General features: G+C 45.0%; 1 protein-coding gene across 1 annotated transcript; it reads left to right on the plus strand.

Annotated features, from left to right (window-relative positions):
- Window positions 1–623: 623 nt before the first annotated feature.
- LOC138584723 (gamma-aminobutyric acid type B receptor subunit 2-like) lies at window positions 624–11,089 on the plus strand. Its single transcript, XM_069657025.1, has 19 exons — window positions 624–872; window positions 3,341–3,478; window positions 3,569–3,739; window positions 3,834–3,935; window positions 4,080–4,145; window positions 5,406–5,594; window positions 5,910–6,152; window positions 6,427–6,487; window positions 6,590–6,670; window positions 6,746–6,896; window positions 7,594–7,726; window positions 7,983–8,081; window positions 8,223–8,339; window positions 8,610–8,720; window positions 8,867–9,094; window positions 9,196–9,318; window positions 9,395–9,488; window positions 9,725–9,821; window positions 10,945–11,089. Exons 1-19 carry the CDS (start codon window positions 624–626, stop codon window positions 11,087–11,089), a joined length of 2,598 nt encoding a protein of 865 aa, XP_069513126.1.
- Window positions 11,090–15,838: the final 4,749 nt, after the last annotated feature.

A 15,838-nucleotide genomic window follows, 5' to 3' on the forward strand; every position in this document is an offset into this window, starting at 1 on the left:
AGACTGAAAAATACGTTATTACAAGAAAGAGCCCTGCAGTGAAAACCTTTCAGGGTTAAAAGTTCTGATTATGAAATAAAATGTTATTTGATTTGTTCTGTTTATTTCCTTAAATGTGTTCAAACATGGAAACCAAACATCTGGAGGGAGGATGTTTTTATCTTTAAATCCACTGGTTCAACAAAGGAGCTTCTGTATCCTGACACAAGAAACAAAACGCTTTTCCTTTTCAGAAATTATAGAAACTTTGTTTAAATCAAAAACAGGTGCAAGTTAGCCAGCTTTGATGAGTAAAGTTTCCATTAGTCTGAGTGATCTGTGGAACCACAGAGACGAAGGAGCTGAACCAAGCGGGAGGAGAGCAGCACGACAGGTGAGAACGCTTCTCAGTATTTGTTCAAATGTTTGAAAGTAAACGTGATCTGCAGTCAGTGCTGCTCCTGTGACTGTTCAGAGAGGAGAGGCAGAGACCATCTGCTCTGAGGATCCTGGTGACATCTTGTGTCCGTGTTGATCCTTTTATCTCCTCGCCTCCCCGGGCTTACAGGATTAGAGTTTCCCTGCAGGAGGATCAGAGCGGAGCATCTGTCTGAGAGGAAAAGTTCCTGCAGCAGAAGCTGAGCATGGAGCGGCGTGGACGGGCGGAGACGTTCAGTCTGCTGCTGGTCTGCTGGCTGCTGCTGGGGCCGGGGCTGGCTCAGGTCAGACACCCCCTGCCCGTGCTGTGGATGATGCCTGTCAGCTCTGGGTCTGAGAGGGAGAACCTGACTGCTGCTGTGGCCCCCGCTGTCAGACTGGCTCTGCAGGACCTGCAGCGACAACCAGCGCCTCTGGGGAACTACGAGATCCAGCTCCAGCTGCTGGACTCACAGGTCGGTGTCAGATCCTCCTGACAGGCTGTTACCTGGTCCTGCAAGATCCTTCAAACACTGCAACGACTGCTTTGTTAAATGTCTTAATATTGTTAGCAGGTCAACCTAACAGGTGTTTTCTCTCCTCGGATAGTTTAACTGAAATTTGAAACATGTAAAAATGCACGTCCTCCAGCAGTGTGCAGCTCAATCAGGATCTTCTGTGTCGTGTTTAACTTAACTTTATTGTGTCTTCATCAGATGAATGAAGATGCTAGGCAAACTGTTATCTATTCAACCTGGAACATGTTTGCAAATGTGACTGTAAACAGGATTTCACATCTAGTGGATAAGAGTTCAACAGGAGGAAGTTTGTCAGGAAGAATCAAGACAAGAGCACATACGCCTCACCAAACAGGAATCACATTTTGTTCTCTTGGATGTAAAAACCAAAGTATTCCTCTGAATGAAAAGAAAGGCTTAGATTTGGATCTAACTGTAGTCGGGCTTTTCAGCTGTTACAAACCTAAGCGATGTGTGAAGGTGATCACTTACAATGAGATCTCTTTTTTGATTATAAGCTGGAAACTATTCAGATCCTTGTTCGGTAAAAGTGATTAAAAACCAGTCAAATACTCTGATACAAACAAAACGTCACTTCAGTGTGAAAACGGTAAAGAGTGGAGAAATGTTCTACTTCTACAGATCCTTTTGTAAGAGTGTTAGGACTCATGCTTTAATGTAGAAGCCGGATTTCACTGTTGAAGGTTTTTTTAATCAAACTGTAACTAATAATTATTTTAATTCTGGATTAATCTGCTGAAATCTTCAAATTATGCAAATCATCAAAGGCTGAACCTCTAAGAAGCTGCAACCAGGAAATGTTTACAGTCCAGATCAATGATTCACAACGAGACCGGATGCAACTGCCAAAAGAATCCCTCGACATGTGGTCGTAAACATTCTAAAACTGGGCCGTTCACATCAAAGCAACGCACACAGACGCGGCTGACCGACTCCATAGCAACGACGCACTGACGTACCCCACTACTTCTGCGTTAATACAATAACGTTAGTTAATACAATAACGTTAGTATTAGGCCTCGGTTACATGAATTAACTAGCTGGATTTCTGTTATAAAAGAAGTGATGACAGTGACGTGCTCACAGTGTTAGCTGTAACACTGATTAATAAACGGCGAAGACGGAGAGTTTGGAAAGAGAGGATCTGGCTCCTGCAGCGCCAGAGAGAGGGTGCCTACGCCAACTTATGCTGTTTCCTGATTGGCTGAAGTGAAACAGTGACATCACTCAGTTCTAAAACTGCATTTGGAGATTTGACAAGTCAACGCTCTGCAACTAACCAGCTCACACCGCTTCTGAGACTGTTTTGCTGCGTTGCGAATCAAATCTTCATTTTTAAAGAAACAAACTGAGAAATGAGGTTGAAGCTGAAAGTAAAATACAAGGAGCTCAGATTTGTACTAAACTACTAATTAATTAGTTACATGCTATTTTACCACTGCTGTTCAGTACAACCATGACTTCAAGCTTGGTTTAAAAAGCTCTACAACATGCTGTACATCTGCATCTAATGTTATGGATGCATAATCAGTAGGAAGGACGGATAGCTTCATATGAGTGCAGGTAACAGTCCGGTCATAGACACCATCCCTGAACTCCACTCTCGTGTTGGTCAAACTCACACACACTGTGAACAATGACCAGAGGAGGTCAGAGGAGGTGTATCTGGTGTCTGTTATCCATTCATCTGTCGGCTGCACTGAAAGCCCTGAAATAGTCATATTGAGATGATCGCTGACGGGTTCTGAGATGAATGAATGAGTTTCCTCTGTAGACTGGGCTCAGGCTCAGGCTCAGACTCAGAGGAGAGGAGTTTGTCCTGATGCATCGAGCCCTGGCCGGGTTAACAGGCAGATGAATGAAGTGCAGAATTGCCTGTTTCAGAGAGTTGCAGAAATTTACTGACATAGGCCCCGAATTTCAACACTCAGAGGGGAGTATGCCAAGTATATTTGACAAGTCATTTCCTGTTAATCATAGCTGAATAAAAGCTTAACCGTAGATGTGTTTGAACACGACCAGCAAAGTTTTCACGGTTCAGGTCTCTTCTCGCTGCACGCCAACTCTGAGGTGGATGGATGGAGATCGACTCTGGAAATGGCCTAAAATACTCTAAAATTGCTCATTTATTTCAGTATGGCTGACTCCTGTTGGAGTTAGGGTCCAGCTGGATTAGTAAACCTTGATGTGCATCATGAGTCAACAAAATGTCATGACTCGAGGTGAAATGAGGAGGTGGGGGCGTTAACTGTTCGATGATCAGAGACAAGCTCATCCTTTACCTTGAAAAAACAAAGATGTGTCTGTTTGTGTGTGAAAGTGTTGGAACGCTCCTTTCTCTGCTTACACTCCCACATCGTCCTCTTCCTGCTCACAGTAATGTCTGAACTTAACTCGTTTTGCAGTGTGATCCTGCTCAATCCCTCAAAGCTCTCTTCGACGCCCTGTGGGCGGGGCCAAAGTTTGTCCTGCTGTTTGGAGGGGTGTGTCCCTCTGTGACGACGCTCATCGCTCGCTCTCTGCCAGCTCTCAACCTGGTGCAGGTACACGCCTAGTCCACCTCAGGCTCATCATGTATTATGCACTATGACAGGTTTAATTCTGTGTTGGTTCCTGTCTTGTGACGTCTTCAGGTGTCTTTTGCTGCCTCGTCCCCCAGCCTGTCAAACAGGAAGTGGTATGGGAACCTGTTCAGCACGGTGCCGTCGGACCGAGCTCTGAACCAGGCCACAGTGAAGCTGCTGCAGCGCTACAGGTGGAGCAGAGTCGGTGTCATCACGCAGGAGGGACCCAGACTGTCAGAGGTCTCAGAGACTCGCCATCAGACTGATGACTGTTTTAATGATGACTTCTCCGTGTTATCAGCTCCGTCATGTTCCTGTTTCTGTGTTTGTGCAGATGAAGAAGGATCTGATGAGACAGCTGCTGAAGGCCGAAGTTCAGGTCGTCTCCTCAGAGAGTCTCTCTGCAGATGTCTGCAGCAGCCTGAGGAAGCTGAAGGTACTGAGTGGACGTACAGCAGGTTTCAGCTGAATATCGTACACACAGAAAGATGAACAGTTAAAGTGAAACAGGACGAGACAACACACAAGACATCATCCAACCACGCCCTCTGATCCAAAACATCTACTTTGCTTTTTGCAGGAAAGTGATGCTCGGATCATCATCGGGCAGTTTGAAGAGGATTCTGTCTCTGAGGTTTTCTGCTGCGTAAGTTGTTTGTGGTCAAATAAGACTAAGGAAACCTTTATTGATCCCACAATGGGGACATTTCTGGTGTTAAACAGCAGCAAAGAGACGACAAAGAGCACACAATGCACACAGTGCACAATCTGATCAAACAGTTGAAAACAACAACTTGTTGCTTATATAATGTTGTTTGAGGAGTTATTGAATATGTTGTATTTTACATTAACAGAAAAAGTATGGTTAACAGAAACACTGACTGTACTTGTATCATTGCACATATGACTGAAGTCTTTATATGTCCTGCTGGGAGCAGGCTCGATGGAACAGGCTGACTGCAGCAGGAAGGAAGGATCTGATCTCCTTGTCAGCGGTCGCTGAAGGAGCTGTGCTGCTACTGTGCTGTGTTGTCTCCTACCACCTCTACAGGATCGAGGGAGCAGCCCAGAACAGAGCTGGCCTTCTGCACTAGTTTGTTTAGTCTCCTCCTGTCAGCAGCTGTGACGCTGCTCCTCCAGCAGACCACTCCATTAAACATGGCTGCTGCCACCACAGAGTCATAGAAGGTCCTCAGGAGAGCTCCCTGCACTCCACAGGACCTGAGTCTCCCCAGCAGATGGAGTCTAATCTGGCCTTTCTTATAAAGTGCGTTTATGTGATCTGTCCAGTCCGGTTTATTGTTCAGGTGAGCACCCAGGTACCCGTAAGAGTGCACAATCTCAATGTCCATTGGATGTTCACCGGTGTGGGAGGAGTGGATTTGTGCCTGCCAAAGTCCTCCACCAGTTCTTTGGTTTCCCAGCGTTTAACTGGAGGCAGTTCCACTGGAACCAGTCCACAAAGTCCTTGGTCTGTTCCCTGTGCTCCCCATCGTCCCCACCTGTGATGAGGCCGACGATGGCAGAGTCGTCTCGGGTCTTGTGTCGGTCTGAAGCAGATATTCACGCTGATGGAAAGTTCACTGACTGTAGTGTTAGTGTTAGTTACGTCTCCTCTCGCCGTTCCTCCTCGACTCTGCTAGTCGGGAACAGAACGCTGCAGGAGCCCCATTTGTCAACAGAGCTGTCAATCATGAGGCCACACCCCCTTTCTATAGCATCAAATAACTAATTAAAAGTAAACTTGTCAGAAAAATGAACACTTGGACATAAATCAGCATGATAAGAACTAACTATAATGCCATTCAGCGTGTTAATGGAGCCAATAAGATTCTGTAAAAACCTTTCTAATAAGAATTAATTTCAGTATCGTGGAACCCTCAGCAGTGATGAATCTGTCTTTCAGGCGTACAGACTGAACCTGTTTGGCCCTCGGTACCAGTGGTTGGTGGTGGACGGGGGCTCAGCGGGTTGGAGGCTGGGCTGGCAGGTCTCTGGATGTACGGTGGACAGTCTGCTGACGGCTGCAGACGGATCCATCAGGCTGCAGAGGAGACCGATCAGCAGCACCAACACAGCGGGAGTCTCTGGACGGGTCAGAAACCATTAACACACTCCTCCTCCTTAGGCGGTAAAGTTAGCTTGGTTAGCATTACAAGCTAGCAGGACATGAGCGAGGTATTCCCATCCTCCCTATGCATGTGCTAACACTGTGTGCTAACAGGAAGTGAGCGTCCAAATAAGGCGTCACTTTCAGTTCACACACGGTGACAGCAGGCCTCCTCAGAGTCCCCTCCATGTTTACAATCTACCTGGTTTACTACTTCCTGTTTGGTGCTGCAGAGAGCGCTCCTATTGGCTGTTGAAGATGTACTGTGTTTTAATAAAGACTCCTGCTGCATCCCTGCAGACCCCTCAGGACTACCAGGAGTCCTACCTGAGAGAGCTGATCCAAGAGGGGTCAAAGGTCAGCCCTCTCCACACCTTCGCCTACGACGCTGTGTGGGTGGCCGGCAGAGCGGTGAGTCAGGTGATGGAGGCGGTGAAGCACCGAGAGAGGTACAGCATGCAGAGGAACACCTCCGTCAGCCAGGAGGAAGTGACCAGGATGCTGCTGGAGGCCGTGAGGCAGACGCAGTTTGAAGGAGTCACAGTGAGGAAGAGTGCACACACACACACACACACACACACACTGTCAGTTGTTACTGTAAGTGGCTCTGGCTTTAGTCCTGCTAGGAGTAGGACATACAGACACACCTGGTTGATAATGCTGCTGTGTTTTGAGTCAAATAAAATCACAAACAGTGTCTACCTGATTCTGTTCTTTCCCAGCTGCTCTCTCTCTCTCTCTCTCTACATATATATATATATGGTGTTGTGTGTATTTGTATATTTGTTAGATGTGTTGTTGTGTTTGTGTCTTTCAGGGTCCCGTCTCCTTCAGGAATGGGGAGAGAATGACGTCGATCGAGCTCATCCAGTTTCAAGGTGCTTTAAATGTCCTGCTGCTCTGCTGAAAAGATGCTGCCTTCATATTTATCAGCATGTTTACATTCAGAATGTGTGTGTGTGTGTGTGTGTGTGTGTCAGACAGCAGTGGTGTGTCAGTAGGAGAGTTCAGTACCTCCACCCAGCAGCTGCGACTGATGAACAACCTGCTGAAGTTCAAAGGTCAGACACTGAGCGCTAACAAACCAGCGGTGAATCTCTGATCAGTGGTGAAGACGTTTTGTGTTCCTTCTGCAGGTCCAGGACCAGCCAGAGACCGGACTCTGGTCGTGGAGCAGTGGCAGCATGTCGACCTCCTCCTGTACGCCATCATCTCGTCGGCTGCAGCTGTGACCATCGTCATCACTCTGACTGTCTTCTGCTTCACCGTCTGCAGCCGCAAACTCAGGTACATCCACCCGAGTCACTGAGCAGCCATTAAAAAGGAGTTCTGGTGTTTTTAACACTTGGTACCACATTTCAATATTTTCAGTTTCTAAATGACTAAAAGGTTTGGAATGTCTCCAGGAGATGTGTTCATCCTGCAGCAGTGAAACAGGCTGTAATGGCTGCAACATAATCCTTGATGGGTCAAAGGTCGTCCACTAAAAGTTCTTGTTGTTTCCACTGACAGGCTCGGATTGTTATTCTAAGTGTGTGACAACATGACAGAAAGGATCCCATCGCTCTCTTACATCGCTTACGTCACTCTCTTCAAACACACCAGACTCCATTGACAAAAACAGTGATTTTACATAGCAGAACACAGGAGCTGCAGCCATCCATTAATTTGTGTTATTGTGTGACTTTTTGTTTTAAAGGGTTAGTTGGCATCCAGCACCGTATTTGTGGAGCACACATTAATACAAAAACGTTACGGATAGAGGCATCAGCAGAACCGCAGCTCCTGTGTCCTGTGAGCTTAAATCGCTGTTTTTATGAATGGAGTCTGGTGTGTTTGCAGAGAGCGATGTGACGTCTGTCTGTGGTTAAAACAATCATCTTCCTCTGTAACAAAAAGGTCTATCTCTGTAGGGATCCTTTCTGTGATGTTGTCACACTCTGACATCTCCTCCTCCTGTTGCCGTTTGTCTCGTCTCTGTCAGGCTGCTGAGGTGGAGCGGTGGGACCCGGGACGAGCTGCTCTTTCTGGGCATCCTGCTCTCCTCCTCCTCAGTCCTGGTCTCCGGTCTGGACGAAGCCTTGTTGACTGATCAGACATTTGAGGTCCTCTGCTCTGTGAGTACAGCACATGTAATACTGTATGTTCCTAGTAAGTCCTCGTACTTTAATATTTCTATTCTCCTTTAAACTTCTCCTCCCCTACATGTCACAAACATTTCAACAGAGTAATACTTCGACATGTCCTGTATTTACCCCACATGTTCGTCTCATTTTCAGCTTCCTGTGTATACGTTAAGTGTTTCAGTGTCTCCAGTGTGGCTCAGTCTGCATTATTTTAAATGTTGAGTCATGTTGGATCTGTCTGGTGCAGGTTCGTCTGTGGACTCTCTGCGTGGGACACACTGTGGGCTTCGCTGTGCTGTTCACCAAAGCATGGAGGGTTTTTTCACTCTGCAGCGTCAAACAGACGGTAAACAGCCAGAAAGTGTTCTGTAGCTGATCGCAATAATGCAAAACACTAAAACAGACCGCAGGCTGTAAAAGCACAAACTGGTCCTTTAATTTGAGATGTTACATCCTGTGAACGTTGTTTGTCTCTGTGTTTGTGCAGACGACTCGTCTGCAGCAGACCGTTGTGTTCGGGCTCTTCCTGCTGGATGTGTTTGTTTTAGTCTCCTGGCAAATCCTGGACCCCCTCAGACGGGTGGTGCTGCAGCAAAGTCTTCAGGTAACAGTAACAGGAAGAGCTCACACAGGTGTGTGTGTGTGTGTGTGTGTGTGTGTGTGTGTGTGTGTGTGTGTGTGTGTGTGTGTGTGTGTGTGTGTGTGATGGATGATGGAAGAATTTAGAACTCAGGCACCACTATGAGAGCACAGGATGATCCCAGCAGAGAGAGGAGACGCACAGTAACAGTTCATCACAGAAATATTGACTCTTTAGTTGTTGAAATGAAACATGTGATAATAAAAAAAATAAAGCCTTCTCTGTTTTCTTCAGAGTGACTCTGCTGATCAGGACGTTGTCGTCCGGCTGTTCTCGGAGCGCTGCAGCTGCACCAACATGGACCAGTGGCTCACTGCTGTGTACGGATACAAAGGACCTCTGCTGGTCAGAACTGGAACTACACACACTGATCAGAGCTGTTCAGTTCATTTAATCTGATATTACTCTGCTGTTTGTGGTCTAAGGCTACATCCACTTCAATAACACGCATATTTAATCTGACACTGTTGGATTACATGCTTGTCCTTCAGGGTCTGGGATGTTTCGTGGCCTGGAGCATCAGGTCGGTGCAGCTGGATCATCCTGCAGTCAGCAGCAAACAGCTGACTCTCAGCATGTTCGCTGTGACCGTGTTCAGTGTGTCCGGAGTGACGGGATCTCTGCTGACGTCCCACAATCCTCCTGTTCAGTTCTGTGTGACCAGCAGCCTCGTCCTCTGCTGCAACATCTTCACGCTGAGCTGCATGTTCGGGCCAAAGGTCAGCGTGACGCCCGCAGCTCTGCACAAAGGAGCATTAGAGAGATACCGTGACACAAACACATCCATCGCATGTAACGTTTCATTTTCATGTCTTTGCAGTTTGTGTACGTGTGTTTCCACGGCAGCGAGTTGCAGCAGCCGTCAGAGCTGCAGGCTGCAGAGGACGAGGCAGAAGAGCAGCTGAGGAGGTTAAAGCAGCAGCTGAAGACTCAAACTGAGCAGGTGAGGACAGGAAACCTCACCTGACACTCGTCTCAGTGTTTGCTCAGTGAATGAATGTTTGTTGTGTTCTCTGCAGCTGGATGTCGAGATAGAAACCATCACCATGCAGCTGTGTGACGCGGCTGATCCTGACCCGAAGCTTCAGAACACGACGAGAGGAAGAAACAACGGTAAACAAAACACAGAGCCACAGCTGTCAGGGTGTGATTAGCCTAGCTTAGTACAAAGAGTGGAAGCAGGGGGAAACTGCTAGCTTAAATCCATCACAAAAGAAATGTTTTTTATTTCATTGATAAGAAGCAAAACTCTGATTTTGGTTCAAATAAAGTGCTTTGCATAGATGCTCACACCCTTTGGACTTTTGTACATTATAACCATCGTTCCTGTGACGGCGGTCTTCCTGCAGGTGAAGTCAGGTCGGTGGTCTCGGCTCTGGTCTGTCCTGAGGACGGAAACTCCGACAGGAAACCTTCGAGTCCAGACGACATCAACTCTCCTGAACAGTGAGTCCAACACAGACGGACTGGAAACAGATAATAATAATGAGATGTACTCGATGATGTCTCTGTTCAGGCTCCGTCTTCTGTTGTTACAGTGTGTTTTACATCCAGCAGTTTAACACATTTCCAACGTGCAAAAACATCAGAGTGAAAACACAAACGGCTCCACCTGCTGCTCATCTCCAGTAAACATTATTTTCACAGGAGGGATGGAAAACTGACACACATGTAAGTCAGTGAGAAATATGGTTTCAACCATCCAGTGATGACAGAGTGAACACTTAAACAATCTGTCACAGCACTTCCTCTTTCATCTGAAGCACTCACTGTTTTAGTGTCCAGATAACAAAGTCTTTAAAAGGCAAATCTCGTTTTTGGAAAAGTTTTGTGTGTGTTTAAATATTAACATAAATTCACTTTTGACTTTGTTGCACGATGGTACAGTGGTTAGCACTGTCACAGCTAGAAGGTTCCTGGTTCGAATCCCGGTTCAGACGTAGTGGGCCTTTCTGTGTGCAGTCTGCATGTTCTCCCCGTGCATGCGTGGGTTCCCTCCGGGTTCTCCGGCTTCCTCCCACAGTCCAAAGACATGCTCGTGAGGTTCACTGGTGACTCTAAAATTGACCGTAGGTGTGAATGTGAGCGTGAAAGGTTGTCTGTCTCTGTGTGTCCGCCCTGTGATTGACAGGTGACCTGTCCAGGTGTAGCCCCGCCTCTCGCCCAATGACAGTGGTGTAGATGATGGATGGCCTTTTGATTTTATAGTAGAAGATTTCTTTTGTTTAACATTTTCTTGCGATGTTTTCAGATGTTACTGGTAAACCTTTAATATTCATATTTCATGTATTCCAGAGAATAAACTGCAGCTGGCAGTTAAAGTGGTCACATTCATACGGAGGACTATCAGGAGCAGACGAAATAAAAGGAGGACGATGTTTATGTCTTTTACTTTGTGAAGAAAAAAGTTAAACTTTCTTTATCATTACCAGAAAAATAAAAACTCAAATCTCCTCTCTCTCATGTTTATCTTTCTCATGCCAGGTCGTTACTCTCTCTCCGACCTTCCTCAGAGTGTGTAACGTTTGTAGTTTGTGTGGTCTCACCTGCTTCCTGTGTTCTCTCTCAGCGTGCGGCGGCGTCTCTCCGTGCAGCTCCCTATCCTCCATCACTCCTACCTGCCCGTCGTCGGAGGCGTCAGCGCCAGCAGCTCCAGCCTGTTCGGGAGCCGGGAGGCCTTCGTCCACCACGACCTGCTCGTGATAACTTCCTGAACACTTTTTTCAAACTTTATTGAACAATATTTCACAAACGCTGCAGACGTGTGCTCAACATAAATGTGTACAAGGAAACCACACTGTGGAGTTGGACCTGTCAGAGAGGGGCACAGCTTCATGATCAGTCTGAACTCACATAAAAACACAGTAATGGGGCCTTTTATTTATGAATATAAATCAAACATTATCAACAAGCTCACAATGCATTTCATGTTTATCGTCTTCAAAATGCACGATGACATTCTCACATACATCCTGAATATGAGTTAGCTTTGTCTGATACACAGCTGGAACCAAATCTTTTTATACATAAGGGACTATTTGTTGTTTTAAACATTGTCCAACTTTTATTTATTGTTAACTTGATTTGTAAGAAAAATAAGATGATGATGACATTACGATACATTAAAGTGTTTTATAATCGACCGAAGGTCCCAGAATGATTCCTGTTGAATCCTGAGAGAAAGAAATCCTGGGATAACGAGCAGACGTGATTTGTTTGGAGAGGAGCTGTTCTGTGTCGTCTGTTTGCTCTTCAAGCACATCAGAGTTTTATCATCTCAGGGTATTTCTAGAATTACAAAATCCTCGTCAACACGACCTTTGACCTGCTCAGAGGAACACACACACACACACACACAAACAAACAAACCTGATGTTGCTGCCTCGTGCTGCAAATGAAGGAAACCTTCTGTCTGCATTTAGTTTGAGAGTTTTTTATACTTTTATATTTGTTTGTTTATATGAACGTAAAGATTAAGAACTTTAAGTATGATAAGAAATCACGAGTAAAGTACATAACATTCAGGGCGGAGTCCTGTGCATGAGTAAGTCTCACATAAGTCTGAATATTTCTGATTTCAGGCCTGAAAACAGCCTGTAGTTAATATGAGGGTCAAAGTTCACTTCTGCCTAAAGCTTAGACCTGGGTTTCTTGAGGAGGATTTAGACGATCCTGGATCACAAACAAATTTCCAAATCAGGATAATTCTAATCCACTTTAAATATTTTAAATGACTGGGCCCTGCTAATTTATCTTCAAAGTAAAACTGGATCAGATCAATTTACTGACACTGATTGTTCAAGACGACCAAATTGGACTACATACTACATACATTGTCCACAGGGGGCGCCAGAACCCACCAGAAGTTCCTAACAGCTGCTTTCAATTAAATATTTCATGTTTGATGTTTATGATATTTGGTGGATTATTTTATGAGGACAAAATCTTTTATTTACAAATCTGTCTACTTGCTATGTCACTGTAGAGATACAATAAGTGTCTACAGTCTAAACTACACTGTAAAAGTGTTTTTTTGTTGGAGCAGTTTAAATGTTTTCTGATATTTAGCTCCTGAAGTCCCTCTGCTGGGACCAGGATCGTCCTGATGTTTGGATCAAAGTTTTTCCAATCCTGCTCAAACGTTAGAACACAAACTGGAGGTTTGATCAGGATAAAAAACTGATCTAATCCCACGATTCTTTTTTTCTATAAAATTAGATCCAATCCGACAGCCGTAATCCGATCAGATGACTTTAACAACGGGGCCTCGTAGCTCCAAAAATCAAGATAGTGATTAAGTCATTAAAACAGGAGGCCACAAACCAATGGATGAGCTTACAGAGGCTTCGATCTCTGTGAATACAGACAGGAGAAGCACCACCTTTTGAAATGCACAGAATGACAAGGACTCTGCGCTTATGCAGTTAGTTGTAATAATGTTTGAGAAGTATGAGAATCAGGCCTTTTCTGCTGCTTTATGATGAGTGGATTTATTCTTTTACGGTTTCATGTAACTCCAGATTAGCAGGTGACGGCGTGGAGGTAAAAGACACAGCCGACCAAAAGACACTCTGGTGTTATCTTAGAGAGACGGGACACAGAGTGAACTTTGTCTGTAGAAAAGTCTCTGGCAGTGTGCCAGCTAACAAGACGGGTAATCACGACAGAGACCACCTGCCCAGGTAGACTCTGGAGACACAGCGGCAGACAGCAGATAGCCTCAGCTGCTGCTCACTGTAAGAGGACTTCCAGTAAACCTCAGCCGTGTGTGCAGAGATGGCAGGACGTAAGTGAACCGTTCAGTCAGCTGATGTTTATGGTTGTGTTCATGTGAAAGTTATAGTCAATGTTAATCTTGTTACATTGTGTTACTGATCATATCACATTTTTATGTCCATGTGTATCAAAGAGCCAGCTGTGTTTGCTTCTGTCACACTGCAGAAATCCTCTCTTTGAATACTCCTAACTTCACTCACAGAAGAACTCAAACATGTTTTTACATATTTTAGGGTCTAAATAACTAACAGATACAAAAAGTATTGAATTACTCCAGTAGATTGCTTTAGTCTGCAGCAGTGAAACAGGCTGCGATATCTGCAATGTAATCCTCTAGGGCAAATGTACCCGACTTTTACATCCACTAAAAGTTCTTGTTGTTTCCACTGACAGGCTCAGGTTGTTATTCTAAGTGTGTGTCAACATGACAGAAAGGATCCCTACAGAGATAGACCTTTTTGTTACAGAGGAAGATGATTGTTTTAACCACACACAGACGTTACATCGCTCTCTGCACACACACCAGACTCCATTCAGAAAAACAGGGATTTAACCTCACAGCACACAAGAGCTGCTGATCTTCCGCTGCCTCAATCGTTAAATTTTACTTTATTATTATGTACTACACACATATAAAGATGGATGCATAATAACCATTTAAAGCACAAAATCATATGATAAGGAAATTCAACTGTTCAAGGCAGCGGTGGAGCAGAATTAATGTTTGACTTTACTGTAACTGGAATACAAAGACCAGAGTTCAGTCAAAGTACAAAGTTTAGGTTAATGTGACTGTTCTGTGCCGGTTCAGACCTCTCAGGGTCCGAGCTCACAGCGCTCTACAACTCTCCAGTGTATCAGGCGGAGAGGGTGAAGCGAGCAAAGGGATCCAGCTCATTCGCTGTTGGATTTTTCAGCCACACTGGGGTCAGGTTAGTCCAACACACACTGAGCTGACAGGTCAAACTTTATATCACAGGCTGTATATAAGAAGTGGACACTTTGAGTTTGGCATTTTGACCATTGCCATCTTGTTTTCTGAGCCAGACATGACCATATTTGGACAAGACGGTGGGACAGGTGTCTTTCTTGGTTGAAAGGTTGCTATTGTAGCAACTTGTCAATCCCAGGTAGCCCCGCCCTAAACCCTCCCCTCTCTCTGGTCTGTGTGACTCTCAATGGGAGCATCAGTCACTAAGACTTGAAACTAGAGACTGAGACCGTAAACTCATTAGGAACATGTTTACTGAGGGAATACATCAGGAGAGGAGGAGGAGCATTTTCTCATAGACGTCTGAAGAATCAGGACTCTTTTTACAGCCAGTGGAGTCGCCCCCTGCTGGCTATAGGAAGAACTGATGTTTAAGCCACTGTTGAATTGACCTCACTTTTAAACACAGAGGCTACAGTCTATGCTAAGTACAAAACAGAAGAGGACCGAGGCCAGAGCCCTGAGGTACTCCAGGAATTTTGGTTCACTCTCACTGTTCTCATCACCATCACACAAAAGGAAACCTCTTTTTAAGTGCTTGTAAAATGTTTACTGAGATAATAAATCAAGAGAGAAGTAGAATTCTATATAATCACACTTCTTTTTACAACCACTGAAAGAATGCAGATTCAACTTCTTCACTCTGAATCGGCTTTACTCTGGAAACCTGATGCCACATCCACTTCTTACATACAGTCTAGATTTATATGAATATCATCAGCGAACTTTAAAACTGTCATCGTTTTCTAACTGCTGATTGTCTCTCAGAGTGACGCTGGGCAATGAGGAAAAGTGGTTGATCCACAAAGGAGACAATTACGGCATCTCCTCTCAGACGGTGGTGACCAGGGCCAGTCACATGAGCTCAGACTGGAAGGTAAATCTTTCTGTTTGGATTCAGTGTAATCATTACAGATCACGCAGTCAGCTGGTACATGTCTCCTGTTCTGTGTTTCGTCTCTTTGCAGGTTATTGAAGAAGGGGATTTCCAGGGGAGGAAGACCGTTAGTGACTTTGTGGCGACCGGCGGCTCCGAATACAAACTCCTCTTCGATAACTGTCACTGGGCATCTCGTCGGATGATGAGGCAGTAAACTTTTCATGAAGTTTGTTTCCTCTCTGCTGAACAGATAATAAAGATCAATCCTCATAGAAAGCATCGTGTGCTTTTTAATCCACCACAGTGAGCAAAGACTCGAAGATACCTTCAGCACACACTTTGACAGCATTTATCAGCAAGTTTCTTTCACCGTTTCCTGCCTCGCTTGTTTTATTATTAGGTAGTCAGTGTAACAATGACTTTATATAAACATGGCCAACGCGAGGCCACACCCCCTTTTTATAGCATCAAATAACTAATTAAAAGGAAACTTGTCAGAAAATGAACACTTGGACATAAATCAGCATGATAAGAACTAACTATAATGACAGAAACCATGTTTGACAAAACTGTATTTGACGTATATTTAGATTTTATAGTTTGACTCATGTCCCATCTGTTAACATGGAGGAGGCGGGCTTTATGAGCTATATTGCAGCCAGCCAGCAGGGGGCGATAGAGAGGGTTTGGCTTTACTTTCAGGGAGCTGTCATGTCGGCCATCTTTTTATACAGGACATGGCTGTGTTCCAAATATCGTTCTATAGGACAATCTGCGTTTGGCGGTCGTCTGTAGTCTGAAGCTTTTTAAATGATT

Source organism: Semicossyphus pulcher, unplaced genomic scaffold (assembly GCF_022749685.1).
Source record: "Semicossyphus pulcher isolate SPU_LCO1_2020_fin unplaced genomic scaffold, fSemPul1.0.p SCAF_9, whole genome shotgun sequence".
NCBI lineage: Eukaryota > Metazoa > Chordata > Actinopteri > Labriformes > Labridae > Semicossyphus > Semicossyphus pulcher.